At 47.9% G+C, this 15276-nt stretch overlaps 1 protein-coding gene across 1 annotated transcript; it reads left to right on the top strand.

Moving 5' to 3' along the window:
• Window positions 1-1820: 1820 nt before the first annotated feature.
• On the top strand, window positions 1821-6036 carry LOC144094679 (acetylcholinesterase-1-like). Its single transcript, XM_077628600.1, has 3 exons — window positions 1821-1944; window positions 2544-4094; window positions 5888-6036. Exons 1-3 carry the CDS (start codon window positions 1847-1849, stop codon window positions 6033-6035), a joined length of 1797 nt encoding a protein of 598 aa, XP_077484726.1. The 5' UTR covers window positions 1821-1846; the 3' UTR covers window position 6036.
• The last annotated feature ends 9240 nt before the right edge of the window (window positions 6037-15276 follow it).

Consider the following 15276-nt stretch of genomic DNA (forward strand, 5'->3'; position numbering starts at 1 on the left):
TAGTGAGCGAGGCATGGGCGTTGTACTGTGCCAAAGGGACAATGGAGAAGTGGAACACCCCGTCCTGTATGCTAGTCGTAAGCTGACCTGTCGTGAGCAGGCGTACAGCGCCACTGAGAAAGAGTGTGCGTGTCTCGTGTGGGCCGTTCAGAAATTGTCATGCTACCTAGCCGGCTCGAGGTTTATCATTGAGACGGATCACTGCCCTCTCCAATGGCTGCAGACCATATCTCCCAAAAATGGCCGCCTCCTGCGCTGGAGCCTCGCTTTGCAACAATATTCCTTTGAGGTGCGTTACAAAAAGGGGAGTCTCAACGGTAACGCCGATGGCTTAAGTCGAAGCCCCTAACGTAGGAATCCGCCTCAAAGTTGTTTGTTACTGATGTTTTCTTCCTGAGGCAGGATTTTTAACATATTGCTTTTGTTTAGTGTTTCTAAGTGATTATGTGCTTTCTAGTGCAATTTTCCAATTTGTGGACGCGTTCTGAGTGCTGCTTGACTACTGTAAGGAACTAGGCAGTAGTATAAAAGGGGAAAGAGCCTGGCAGAGCTTAGTGAGGGTTGTCTCGTGCTTGCTGACTGAGCGGTTGCGTTTCGGCGTAGTTCTAACGCTTGCTGGGAACGAGCACAAAAATGGCAACTCTCCCGAAGTCACTTTGCAGTGTCCGGTGTGATCCTGAACATGTGAACGAGGCCTTCTCTGTGCGCTGCGCTCAAGCAACGTCGAGGGACGATCGGTTTCGATTACGAGCATCATCGAGCGACATCCCTCTGGACAGCGGATGCAGTCCCCTGACCATCGGGATCTCCTTCTCCCGGCGGGGCGGTCTGTTACGTCTCGCCTACGACGCGCGGTATAGCCGGCGCGGATGCAACGGACGCCGCGGCTTCGTTCATCGCGGCCGCAACGCCTCCCGCCAAGCGCGTCCAGGCATGTTTCAGTGCCACGTGTCGTCGTGCGTGCGTGTGTGTGTGTGTGCATGTTTTGCCCACGCTTGTCAAAGCGCGGCAGCCGGGGAGAGGAGCTCCCCAACTGGGAGGCGAGGAGGTCTGACCGGCGCCGGCCTGGCGGACGCGCCCGTCACGTCTGGACATGTTCAAGCGTCGCCGTATCGGACGCCTCTTCCCAAGCCGTTCCCTCTTGCCCTCGACTCCGAGGGTATAAAAACGCCGCTGCCCCGGACGCCGAGAGAGACTTCGATTCCTTCCTTCGAGTAACGTGGTCGCCCTGACCGGCTGCTCTTTTGGCGATGCCAGAATAAACAAGTTGTTCTGTTGCCAGTCGACTCATCCTTTGCCGGGACCTTCGGATGTTTCCAGCTTTGCCCCAGGCCGCCAGGCCAACGCTACCCTTGGGGCTTGCAACCCAAATGCAACACCTGACAATGGAGGCGGCAAGTGCGCGACGCGTCATCGTGCCACGGTGCGGTTAAGTCTGCCTCACTGGTAACGCCTACACATTTCCTTAGAGTCCATAAGGATGACTGCCGGTTGGCAATCATAACATAGATGGTCCAAATCACAGCCCATGACGACTCGATGTGTTACAACAATAACATCTGCCCGGTGAGTGAAAGCACCCGCTGAAAGAGAAATGATAAAAGCAGTACTCTGTTTCATTTTCTCAGTGGAATGCCTTGTGGCTGCGCCGACTGCTTCGGGCGGCGCGGGTTTTGAACTTTGTCGTTGGGATTGTAATTTACTATGAACATTTATTTATTTTGTTTTGTATTTCGTTAGAGTGGCCAATCCTCATAGAGGCTGTAGGTTAAAAGCCCTCGCAGAAGACGAGAAAGAAGAAAAGAGATGTGGAGGACAACTACAACGAAGCAGTGCGCCGAACGTGATGCCGCTCGTAACTATCACGTCCGTCCTCATCATGGTGTATTGCGTTATACGAAGAACGAGGCTTCCGCTAATCAAGCTGCACCCTCTTATTTCTAGGTGAGCAGCTCGTGATTTCTCTATATTTGCCATTATGGTCTTGCGAAAGGTGCGGTACAGGCTGTTATGCCGACAAACTGTTTGTTCGGCGCGGTCTATCGGTGATACATGAAAGATACACACAGTCCATTTTTGGCATCCCCCCGGTCCCAGCGCATCCTCCGCCCTAATCACGCATACGTCTGTTCGCGCCAGCACTTGTCACGTGCTGTCACCCTGATCAGTTGCCGACAGTTCACAAAAATTTGTTGGAGGCACTTACGATATCTCTTACCCACGTGAAGGCGAAAGCCGTTTGCGACTCATTGCACTGATTTCAATTTTCCGCGCTTGAATTCATTTCATGACAGAGAAGAGCAGCTGGCACGAGCGTGGCGCCACGTAACCTAGGTCACGTGACACGTGACAAGGTCACGTGACCTAGGTGGCAAATGTAACGGCGGACACCGCGAGGTCACATGATCAGACGGACGGTCACCACGAGTATGAGCCATTAAAGGCTTTCGCCTTAATAGGTTAATTTTAAAAGTAAGAGGATCTTTTTGCTGTGATATCCTAACATCGAAGCCCACAAGTAAATTGTGCGCTCTGACGTGCAGGTGGAAGACCCCTGTGTTCCTTCTGATCGTGGCAAGTGCAGTTCTCTACGTCGCTCGCAAGGAAGTAAGCCTATTGAGACGAGACCATCGCCTAGGCCAAATACAAAAGCCTCAGCGTTTCTCCAAGCCCTTACTACCCCAGCATCAAGTCTCTGTAACGATAAACAGCGGCCCTTTGCAAGGAATAATAGAGACCACGTCAGAAGGTGTCCTAGTCCGTGCTTTTCTGGGGATTCCATTCGCCGAATCGACGGCAGGTCCAAACAGGTTTCGGAAGCCCGTTCCAGTTAGAGCCTGGAAGAACACCCTAAACGCAACACACACAAGGCCTCCGTGCGTGCAGGAGTCCTACTTCTCGCAAGCCATGCGCATCGACAACGCCAACACAACCGAGGACTGCCTGCACCTGAACGTCTGGGCGCCGATCCAGAAGCACCCCAGGGAGCCCAAGAAGACAGTAATGGTCTACTTCTACGGGGGGTCATTCACTCACGGCGGCAACAGTTATTTCTTTTACGACGGCCGATACATTTCGGGAATAGGGGACGTGGTACTCGTCGTTCCAAACTACCGGCTCGGCGCTTTCGGGTTCCTTAACGCCGGCACTACCGACGCACCCGGTAACGTAGCGCTGCACGACCAGATCCTGGCGCTGTCCTGGGTCAGGGACAACATCGCCGCATTAGGCGGGGACCCCGAGCGAATCGTGCTGTTCGGCCAGAGCGCCGGCGCCATATCCGTGAGCTACTTGCAGATATCGCCCAAGACGCGCCACCTGTTCAAGCGTGCTATCCTGCAGAGCTGCTCGGCGCTTGTGCCGCTTCCTGAGAACAGTGGTGAGGCGGCGATCGCCAATGTGAAGCACGTAGCGAGTGCCACCAACTGCACGAGGCTTTTCGCCAACGGCAGCTTGTCGACTACGGACACACTGGCCTGCCTGAGGACCGTCGACGCCAAAGTCCTTGCCAACGTTAAGGGTGCGCTCTTCTACCCGAGCTTTTACGACGAGGTCCTTCCGCAAGCGCCAGTCGAGTTGATCAAGGCGGTCGACTTCGCCGACCGCGAAATGCTCATCGGCAACACGCTTCGCGAAGGAGACATGTTCTTCGACGCTATATTCAAACAGAACCGCTCGGGCACCTCATCCAGCGGGTCAAGCCTCAGTTTAGAAGCCATAGGAAAGGCTTACAACTTCTTTTACAAACGGATCGGGTTCCTTCAGGCGGTGTTCACACTTGCGCAGATCCAGAGGCTTTACGACTTGACAAGCGCCACCTACGAGGGTTTCAAGGACGCTATTGGCGATATTCTTTTCAACTGCCCGACCAAGTTCTTTGCTGACTACTTTGCGGAGAGGAACGGCACCGCTTTCTACTACGTGCTGACACCTAGGCCATCTTTCAGTGCCTGGAACTCTACGGCTGCCACGCACACGGATGACGTGTCGATTTTGTTCGGAGTTCCGTTCATGCTTCCCGGGAGGGCGACTGATGCGGAAAGAAAACTCAGTAAGCGACTGATTCGGACATGGACAACATTCGCCAAGACCGGGTAAGTACGGTTACCTACGCTTCTGTGGTGCTTCGATGTGAACTAAGTTTGTGGAGCTTATCGCACATCGCAGTGTCACGTTTCACAGCACAGCTGTTAAGCGCCGGTTCTTTGGCTTGGCGGTGTAGTGACTGGGAGAGCGAGCGCGGGAGGGCAATTGCCATGACAACCAACAAGAAAGAGGAGGTTACCGTAGGAGGAGGAAGGCTTGGCGGCAGGAAAGGAGGAAAGTGGCACGGTCCGTCTGCGCCGGCTGCTGCTGCGCTGCGCGCGTGGAGTGCCGGACTATAGAGGAGTGTTAGGCAAAGAATGATAATGTGTGGTGAAAAAAAAGTGGTCTATGACTGTTCGAGTACACATACCAGGTGTCTCAGTTAAAATTGATCAAGCTTTTAAAAGAGACGGATTGTCTTAGCCCACTGAAACTGATTGAGGGCTGCTGAAAGTCGCGTGCCCTACTCTACAGTAGTTTTACAGCGATAGCTGTTAGGCGCCCATCCTTGGCTTGAGCGTCGTAGTCGTCCGCCGTCGTCGCCGTCGAAGTAACCAGTGGGTGCGTTTGTGATCGGGTGGATGTCCGGGCGGATGTAATTAACGCACCCACCGGTCATTGACGTAATCGCATTATATTACGGTCAACCTGGGTCGCAAAAGCCTACAGGTGGCTCTGGAACAGCCGCCTGCCAGTGCAGGGCTACATCAATTGACCACTACACCAGTGCTATATGAGGTCACTGTATTATTTATACCTCAAAATATCCCCAAAACTAAACGCCTAATCAGCGTTCGCTGAATCTCGCGTTACATAGTCGTAAACGTCCTGCGAGTTTTTTTTTTCGTTTTCTAATGTTAATTAAGTAGTAAAGCCGAATTAGCTAACTTTTAGAGTATTTTCTTTGGAAGTAATGTGTTCATTCAGAAGTTGTAGATCGTCTTGGAAAACAGCTGGCTGAAATGTTTGCGCCAAGGTACCATTTACACAGCTTTATTTACTGGCCTGAAAAAAAAAAGCCATCATGTGTCAGTTACAGGCGCATATCCTTTGCACCAGTGCATTTGTAACGCCCCGCAGGGGGGAGAATTCAAGAGAAAGGCGGATTTTGTTTTCTGAGACGTGTCTTGGGATACTGAAGCAGCTGCACCTTGGTAGCTTTTGTATTTTGCGAGTTTTCTTCTACGCAAATGGTACTTCGGTGCAAACGTTTCGGAGAAATGTTTTTTCTACGCGATCTGGAACTTCCACATTGACACTTTATTTATGCCACCAGAATGAAGAAAACGTCAGCTATTTTTCGTTGCTGATTATATTTCTAGAACGAAAAAAATGCCATTGACTTGGCCGTGCGACTCGGAACACTACTCAATTGGTTTCACTCGACTCAGCTGGTCATTCCTAATTTTTTAAAACATTGATTACGTATCTCCCTCTCGAATTCTTTACTTCAATACATCGTGATATGAAAATACTTCAGCAGCAGCGCTGACGGTTTGTATTACCGAGTATAGTAATGTCCCAGTGCGTTTTTTACTTACATTTATAAATGCATGCGCACGTTCAATTTCCTGATACGCTGTGGCCAATTTGCCAGCAGCATCATTGTTAAAGTATCGACCTCTCCATCGCCTGCACACTTCAACGAAAGAGGGAATGATTCGGCTGTACTGTACACGCACTCGATGCTAATACGTTCATTGTTTACTAATTTGTTCCGGCATATTTTAGAGGAGGGTCATCCGTGCTATATAAGTAGCTGACATAATCAAAGTTGAAACCGTTTTCTTTTGTTTTCTAGGAAACTTCCAAGAGTGAAGGGCAGACCATGGCCATTGTATGCTGGCAACGGCAGCGTCGCTATAAACGCAGCCAATTTCTCTTTCCTGAGAACTTTCAGAAGTGTACACTGCCAAACATTGAAGAGTTTTATCATTGGATCAAAATAAAAAGCCCTAGGTGCAAGTTATCAAATTTCAGGGCACGAAAGCATGTACGCGTATTAGTTAGTCAACCCTGGAGCATTGTCAGCGTCATGCAGCGTATAGGTTTTGAGTTTGCAGCTCTCCTAGGGTGAATTTCTCAGGCCAGTCTTAGTTTGCTTCTGTGTACCAGCGAACTTAGAACTTTAACCGTACACACTGCATAGTTTCTTATTCAGTGAACCCAATTACGACTTAACGAATGCATATCCTGCGTCATTCGCCACGCAGATTAGTACAGTTCAGAATGTATCGATGATGCTTTATTAGATTATATAGCTATCAGCATTAGGTGCTATGTACTGTTAATAAGCTGAAATTTATAGTATAGAGTTCAGCAGAGAAATACACTGGCTCCTCCAAAGCAGTGCTTGACCATATGCTTAAATTGAAGCTTCATATATGCAGTGTGATTTTCATTTTGAATTATTTCTACTGCTATTTTTTGTAGTTTCCGATGTCTGGTAGGAGAGGACATTTGAAGGAGTGGGGAGGAATGACAACGCACTTACAGAATGTGACATGACACAGTTTACTATAACAACTGATGGACCGACTAAGTTAAAACAAATTTACACTAAACTGGATGCCCAAAAAATGTTCCTTTGCTTTGTGTTACTTTGCTTATCACCTCAACTGTGAGTTTGCGAATTAAAACTGTTCTTCTATTCCTTAAAAAGTCTAATATCACTTGCACTGTGTTTTGAATTATGCTTAAGCTATTCGTACTGGACATCACTATTGGTCATATTTAATAGAAACGAGGTTGTTTACTTGGACTACCTGTATCGAAAAATCTCATTTGAATTGATTAGTGCCTCTTATGAATTGATATGTGCTGTACACGTGTTCTGTATCGCGTGCCTCTTTTGAATTCATACGTGTTACGAGTTGAAACGTGCCACTTGTCATGAAAGTATCTCATATGATTTCGTATGGGCTGCATACGAGTTCATACGAGTCACAAATTTGTCTCGTATAAACTTATATGTAATACACCCAACTGCTACGAGCCACACGTGTGCACACGTCGGCTCAGAGGTGTCTTCTATAAACTAAAACCAGCCTTGTATGACAAAAATGTTGACTCGAGTCTCTCTTATAGGCTCGCGTGTGTATCGTGAAACATATTGAAAAGAAGTGTCTGACCAATGTCGAACCAGTGCGTAAAAAAAAAAAAACAGTGACTGCTTCGCAAAATTTTCTTTCTGTTTCTTAGATTTTGCCGTCTTTCATGCTTTTAATGCAATCTAGCCGAGTTTTCGATCACCTGACGCTTCGCGATGTGTTTACGCACATTATGAGTTTAGTTGGAAGGTGAATATGGCCTTCTCTGCTTCATTGAGCGGTTGTATAGCTATGTAACCCACAACGCCCGATATTTTCGCGACAGAGCTTCGTGTGTGACAAAAAATGGCTGGCGGTTTAGCATTGCTAAACACGAAATATTGTAAAAGTATGGGTGGACACCACCGCCGCGTACCTCAAAGCGCGGTTGAGGTGTCCACCGGCCCAGGGAGCCAGTTATGCGCCTTTACTTTCGTCAGAATCAGCGGAGTCTAAACCCTGCGCTGATTTCGAGAAAAAGAATGTGGACGCCACCGCCTACTCACAGCGCGGTTGAAGTGTCCGCTTACCCAGTGACCCAGTTACACTTGCTATTCAGAGGCTTCACACATACGGACACCGCTGAAACCAGGGGAGTGCGGCTAGACGTGCTTTCGCACTAAAATACGGACGTTATTAGAGCACGACCAAAAAGTCGGTGCTGTGAAAATTATATTCCACGGTGTTTCCTTGCTTATAACAGAGCGCATCAAGGTTCACAATATCAGTGGCACCCGTCGAGATCCTGCAGGAAGCTTCGGTACTTCATGGACAATCGTCGGCCGCAGTATCTTCATTTGACGCAAAGAACCAGGCACTCTTGAAAATATATAGTAAGAGATGTGATACTGAAATAATTCTCCTAATTCTAAGGCTGGTGATTCAAGTGCTGCTTGTGGCCCGTTTCTTTGTTTTAAACATAATACCACTTTTTTACTGTTGTACTTTTTCAATTGTACGACAGACATTTGATAGCCCAGAATTTTTATTCCAGCCGAGCTTCCTTCTCCCAGCATAATTACTTAACTATGAAACATATATGAGTAATAATTCGCTAGAGTTGTGATGAATCACGGCGAGACATGTATGGCTGACAGCTTGTCGTATTTTTAGGGCGAAATTACTCCTCCAGACGCACCCACCACGAGCAAGAAACTTGCCTCGTGTGATCGGAGTAACTCGGGTTAGCTCGGGTTAGTTCGGAGGAGCGTCGCGCAAGCGGCAGCCAATCGGAGGAAGCTCGGGAAAGTTCGGAGCAGTGTCGACACAACTGTAACCAATGGGAGGAGGGCGTCGCGTCAACTGGCGCCGAGTGGAGAGAGGACGATGAAGAGCGAGAAACGTGGTTGCGTGCACGTGCAGATGCTATAGAAAGAAGAGGCGAAGAATGAACACATGTTTTCCATTGGCGCTTCTTTGCTTGGACGAAGTGACAGGAGTGTGCGCTCTGCTGTGCAAAATTTTCTTCAAGAAACGCAGCGAATCCCATTCTAATTTATTTTTTCCGCTCTCAGTCAGTACGACATTGAACCATTACAGGCATTGTATACTATTATGCACATTAAGAAATTTTCCCGTCTTCGATCTCCAAGTTAACAGGACCCCTGTCCTTGCGTCTTCCAATCTATCAGCCTACATGCTATTACCACTCTTTTTCCCGCCAAAACTTTCCTGTATCCAGCAATTAACCGCCTGCGTCTTGGCCACTCCCCCGCAGTGGGTATGTGCCAGCATTGTTTGAGGCCTACCTACCTACCTACCTTTCGTAGGTCTACTCGGTTTGACTACGTTAAAGCATACCGTTTTTTAATGCAAGAAAACAAATCTCACAACAACACGTGTTCTATTTCCCCTTCCTGATGAGTTATACATTCCCGTGAATGTCAGCTGGATGCAAGTAGTTCACTTCAAGAACCACGTTCTGCATTTTTTAAAGATTTCCAAGCGGTAATGTTGTTGCGTTGAGGACTTCCAATAATGCGTAAGTATGGTAATGCCTGCGCACTGCTGGAGCAGTTAAACGAACTCAGGACGCACATACAGATCGCTTACATGAAGAATAACTAGGCGGGCCCAGTGCATGTTGATGGCATCCGTCAAGCTAATTAACGCTGGCTTGTTGCGGTGTTAAATCTAGCAAACTGACATGCGAGTGAAGTCGCACTTCGGTCACGCAAGCTATCTTACCGAACTTGTGATTAAATAGCTAATTCCAAACAGCACGCTTCCTCTCTGCATAGTAAAAAGTTTTAGATGCACTAAACTCGCTAGCAACAACAAAAAGTGGTTGTCTTTTAGACCTTCACTTCCAGCTTTTCTGTACAAATACAGCGTAAAACAGTAGATAGCCAGTCAGGTCAGATTTTCGCCCTTTAAAATTCACGGCGGACTACATACAGAGCTGCCGTCAGGATGCATCTCCAAGCAGGAACCTACGTTATTTTCATCTGTACCTGTCGGTATTGTTTCGGCTCGGCTACGTGATACCACCTTCCTTCTCGTTCCGACGTGACCCGAGCGAGAGAATACGAGAAGGCGTACGAAGCAGCATCAAGCACAAATGCGACGCTTGTTACAGTAACTGTTCGGGCTCCCAGGACGCCCGCGCAGTTTCATCCGCCTACTGTACACCTGAGCTTGGAGCGAACGAATAAGACAAAGGAAGCTGCGGGGGCGTCGCGCCAAACACGGGGCACCGCTGCTCCGTGCCAAAGCCTAGCGGAGGCGGCGAGCCCAGTGTTCCGGCGACGAGCGCAGCGCGCCCTGGGGGTCTCAAGCCCCGGAAATATAAATCCGGGCCTCGTGTTGTCGGCGGACGTGATTCCAGTTATGGGCTTTGTTCGGGAGGCTGGCCGGGGGTGCGCCCGTGTAACACCAGCGAACGGGGCTCGCGTTCCCTCGCGTTGCAGCTCGCATCCGCCCGGGATCCCGCGATATCTTGTTCCTAATGCTATGACAAATAAGTTGAACACGGCTTCCGCTCTCCCTCCTCCCCCCACCCCCCTCCCAAACCTTTTCTTCCTGCTTTCTGCTTTTCTACTTTCTTTGTTTTGCTTATCGATTTCTTATTTGTATGTGTGTGCGTGTTTACTGTGCGTACACCCCTTCGTAGAGTGCACTAAAAAGTGCCAGTTCCAAGAGCAAGACGGGTTGCCTCACTTGCTGCTGCAGGCACCCATTTGTTTGTGCAGGAGGGCGATTTCACTTTTTGTGCCTTTGGATCAACGAAGCATGTTTTAGAAGCGAGTAGCCAATTTTTGTATTCGATGTTTACGGCAAGGCACTTTCTTTGTAGTTTTTTTTCGGCTCAAAAAACGAAACAGGCGTCAAGATAGAGATTTACGTAGGCGGGCGCTTTTTTTCCGCGTGTTACTGAAAAACATGTGAAAGGCACTCTTTTAAAACGTGGTGCCTGGCTGCGCTAGTTATATTCCGTTTAATGGCATTTTTTTTAAGAGCTTAATGACATTGAAATGATCTTTTTCAGATACGCGATGAGTAACTGAGAAGTAAAAGAATAGAGATCTCTTCTGAACAACTAGGTGCTTTACAAGGCAGTAAAATATTGTCAAAAACTTCAAGCATGGTTTTTAGGAACGGCACGCAGTTGCATAGTAGATGCTCATCTGAATTTATTCACTGAGGCATAGTATCTTTTAAAACGAAATCTATACTCCTCCCGTACAAAGCTGAAGGTCATGTGGTTATAAAATTTGGCCTCATTAGGGGGAGCGCAGGCTTGGCTCTGACGTCATGCCACGTGACTCGCCACGTCTCGCCTCGCCACAGCTGTGTGTGCTAAGCCGACGGCACTCTCGTAACTGCCGGAAATCGCGTGTCGCGCCGTTCGCTATACAAAAGCATGAGGCGTGTGCTTACATTGGTGTGCTTGCCTTAATAGTGCTTTCGCTCGTCTTACGAAGTTCATCCGGGTTGAATAACAGTAAATTTTTTAAAATCCTGCATTGTTAGCTTTGGCAGGGACAAAATCTTTCATCTGGGCACCTACACGTTTACCTGCTCCTAAAATTCTTGTATCCAGCTTTCGCTACAATTGATCACTGCAAGAGCCACAGCAATTTGCCCTTCACTTTTCACGAATTGTAGTGAACTACCTTGAACATTAGAAAAGAGCCGAGGAGTCCACTATTTCTGTCTTTATCACTTTCATCAGCTTCTCTTTAGGCATGCAGATAGGTTCGTGCATTCAGCGCAGACAGAGCATCAACAGTCGGCTCGATATTGATTAAGGTTTACCATCGCTTAACTGTGGTCTGCAGTGTAGGGGCGCTCTGGCTGCGTTTTGAGTTGTCCTTCGTATAGGAACACATCGCACCTCGAAAAACAACCCCAAATAAGCGATAACGGTGCACAAAAGCCTCTCCTTTACGCCTTCTGTTGGTTGCATTCTTGCTCTGCAACCTGCGGAAACGTTGAGACATTTTAAACTGAGCCTTCATCTTCCCACAGTTGGTGGAAGGTGGATTCAAGTGTGTGCATGCATTTGAGGGTTGTTGGATCTGATGCTATATACAAGAGCGCAAAAGCGCCAGGGTGACTGTAGGTATAGGAAAAAAAAACGTACTTAAACGTCATGTTTAAATTTCTTTTTCTCAACCACAACCTACAGCTAGCTTTTTCAGTTGTGCTCATTTTATTCCTTATTTCTTCTGCGTGAATAAAATGTTGGGGAATAGCCCTGAGCATATATCGAGTGGAAACTTACCTGATGGCTTTTGTGTTTCGTCAGACGGTTGCATTCAAGTATGCAGATGTTACAAAGTTGCCTCAACCAAACTAAAAATGTATTGTATGCAAAAACACCAGAAGAAAGAAAAAATTTCTCGTTTTCTATTTCCTATTGTTTTTTCGCAAAATGTTATTTGCACGCGCCTAAGCGAGTTTTCGTGAGTATACTCAGCCACCGCCTGTGTGTCTCTGAAAACGGAGCAAAGGCGATTTGCGGCGAATGAAACAGGCTTGCTTTTCCTTTGCTCCCCCCTCCCCCCGTTTTTTTTTTTTTGACACAGTAGCTGTAGCTCGTTTCGCAATAAGTTGCTCACTTGAGTTTCATGTAAGAGATCCAGCATGCTCTATTCACTCCCTATAGTGAAGCGAGAATTTGCATTTTGTGATAGATGCGCCAACGCGCGCTCAACAAAAGCGCCCACGTTCAGTACAGGCATTGCTCAGGCATCATTTTTATCGAATATCGATAGGCTTTTGCAACATATCTAAAGCTCTACCGGATGGCACGCCAAACCAGCCGGAAAAGAAAACCCGAAAGGGAACAGGGCAGTGAACCTGACAAGGGTGATTCCGGTCGGCAGGAGCGCATGAGAGACTTGGGATGAAAGGAAGAAAAAATGATCATCAATCACAAAAAAAAAACGAAAAGTACTTAAGGATGTGAAAAAAAAAGAGGAAAAGTGCGCACTGCGCGACGGAAACCTTTGCAGCGCCGTTACTGGCCACGCGACTTCTCTGACGGTATAAATTGCGAAACTGCACTCTTGACACCTGTACTGCGCCGGTCAACCGAGAATCCCTCGCTCCGGTTGGCTGTCAAACCTGTCGCGTAGGACGTAGGGAGGAAACGTCTCCTCCGAGAAGGCTATAGGCCAGGTGGGTACATGAAGACGCATTGCCACATGTGCTGCAACCACCGCGGCTGCAACGAATTGCTTACACCCGTGCACTGAGGTACGGTCGTTGTTTTTTGCACAGCAAAAATAACTGAAAAACTCGCGGCATGATTTTGATACTCGGTAAGCTGTTATTGCTGCGCAGCTGTCATGGATGGCTTCTTCGACTGAATGAAAAAAAATTGGTAGTTATGTACTTATTATTCATGCTAACTGAAGTTTTAAAGCGGCTTTCGAAGCTGGATCTTGACCGCTTCGGCCCTGCGCTGGCGGAGCGTTTACTATTACGAATAGTTAGTGTGCGTAAAGGTCGGTAAGTTCCCCACTGCTGCCCAGGTGTCCGCCCTCCTCGTCGCTGTTAACACTGCTTTCCTTGAAGAACACACAACTCCTACGAAATGACATGATATGGAAAACATTTATTTTGACATTTTTTAAAGGTGTTGGCGGCCCTTACGGGCCGCTAGGCACTAGGATCGACCCTTGACCCAGGATGCCACACTTCGTTGCTGCTATGTTGTTGTTGTTGTTGTTGTTGTTGTTGTTGTTGTTGTTGTTGTTGTTGTTGTTGTTGTTGTTGTTGTTGTTGTTGTTGTTGTTGTTGTTGTTGTTGTTGTTGTTGTTGTTGTTGTTGTTGTTGTTGTTGTCGTGGCTCGACGTGCAAGGAATCTCTGTACATCTTCTTCCTCGCTGACCAGCAGGTGCTCCCTCTGCGTCACACTCAGGTTGTCTATTTTCAGATCCAACTCTGCATGCGGGCAAGTCCGTGTTACGTGTGCGAATGCTGGTTTCTCCTTGCACCACCGACATTCGTCGGCGTATTGTGTAGGTTACATATTGTGCAGTTTATGTAAGGCCGGGTAGGTGCTTGTCTGCAGCCTTCTCTAACTTACCGCCTCTTCTTTACTTAGCTTTTTGTGCGGGGCTGAGTTGCGCTTCCGTTGGCCCCTTTAAGGATCTAAGCTGTCTCAGTATGTGGGAGTGATAGGGTCGAAGGTGCCTGTGGTGCAGAGCACTGAGCCTGCCGGATTCACTAATCCTCGAGCTAACTCGTCCGCTACCTCATTGTCCCTCATTGCCTCCTGTCCCGGAGGCCACACGATTTCGCGCTTGCCGATGGTTGTGCTTCTTGGTGCCTTTTTCAGTATGCGGGTTGCTTCCCTGTTGACTCTGCCTCGCACGTAGTTCCTACAAGCTTGTTTTGAGTCTGTGACTATAACGAAATCTTGTCCTGTTGCGTTTCCGTGCGCGATTGTTAGAGCGATGGCGGCTTCTTCAGCCGCTTCTGTGCCTAGGCTTAGCCTACGAAGACGTGTACAGAGTGTCAGAGAGGCGTTTCAATGCGTCTGGCCGCGTGCACCGACCGCGTGTCCCGCCCAGTGACAACGAATGCTGCACGATCTTCCGATCACTCTTGGGTCATTCCATGCCAAACGTGCCAGAGTTCGCGCTCGACCCGCTTTAATCTTCTCGATAAAATTTATGCCTCTTTATTTAGCAGGCTAAAGTAATTACCCATAATAATTTTGGCTAAAAAATTTTCTGGACAAGTGACAGCCCTTCGAATTTCTTAGAGGAGTGCAAAAGTTGCTGTCAGGAAAAAATGCAAAAATCAAATATTTTAATTTTGAGCTTGAAAAGGTTTATAGATAATGAATATTTGTTGTGGTTTTTATTCGCAAAGCAGGAAATTTGTAGCGCATTTTTTTTGTGTTGCTTTATTTCATTATTTTTTCTTATGAAACACCCTTGTTGGAATTTTTTCAATACTCTTTCGTGACATTCGTGAGAAACATCACATGTTTCGTCGCTTCTCGATAATACGTACTATCTCATTAAATGGTTTAAAGTATAATACAACAGAGTATATTTAAAAAAAAATTTCGAACATGAAAAAAAAAGTGTGCTGGTGATGGTGGTGAAAAGCCTTTATTGAATGAAAGAGGTGAGGCTCTTTAAAGAGCCCCGCAATGGGTGGAGTCCTTATTCCGGGACCTCATTTGTCGAAACCGCCAGCTTAGTCCTCTTGACCGAAGCCTTTTGGCCTTGAAGGTCCGAACAGCCAAGCAGGGCCGCCTCCCATTCCTCTCTGGTAGGGTTGGGGTTGGGGGAGAGAGCTGAGTTGCGCTGACAAGCCCAAACCATGTTGTAGGTATCAGCCACCTTCCCACAGTGTTTGCACCTGCCAGTGAACGAGGGATCGAAGTGTTTTAGTACTGCCGGGCACAGCATTGTGTTCGTGAATAATCGGAGTAGAACGCGTTCGTTTGCTTTCCCCAGTCCCTTTGCAGGGGCCGGGGAGAGGCGATGCCTATCCTTATAATAGGATGTGATAGCTTTGAAGGAGAGTAAGCAGCTACCTTCAGGTTCCAGGTGCTCAGGAGCCAATGGGAACGCCCGGTGAATGAGTGCTCGGGCCGCTGCGTCTGCAGCTTCGTTTCCTGCTAGGTCCTGAT

Source organism: Amblyomma americanum, chromosome 6 (assembly GCF_052857255.1).
Source record: "Amblyomma americanum isolate KBUSLIRL-KWMA chromosome 6, ASM5285725v1, whole genome shotgun sequence".
Lineage (NCBI taxonomy): Eukaryota > Metazoa > Arthropoda > Arachnida > Ixodida > Ixodidae > Amblyomma > Amblyomma americanum.

Excerpts from the sequence above, each read along its gene's own strand:
- LOC144094679 (XM_077628600.1), top strand. The coding sequence starts at position 1,847 with ATGCCGCTCGTAACTATCACGTCCGTCCTCATCATGGTGTATTGCGTT. Across the intron at positions 1,945-2,543 it reads CTGCACCCTCTTATTTCTAG|GTGGAAGACCCCTGTGTTCC; the intron begins GTGAGCAGCTCG and ends TCTGACGTGCAG. Across the intron at positions 4,095-5,887 it reads ACAACATTCGCCAAGACCGG|GAAACTTCCAAGAGTGAAGG; the intron begins GTAAGTACGGTT and ends TTTGTTTTCTAG.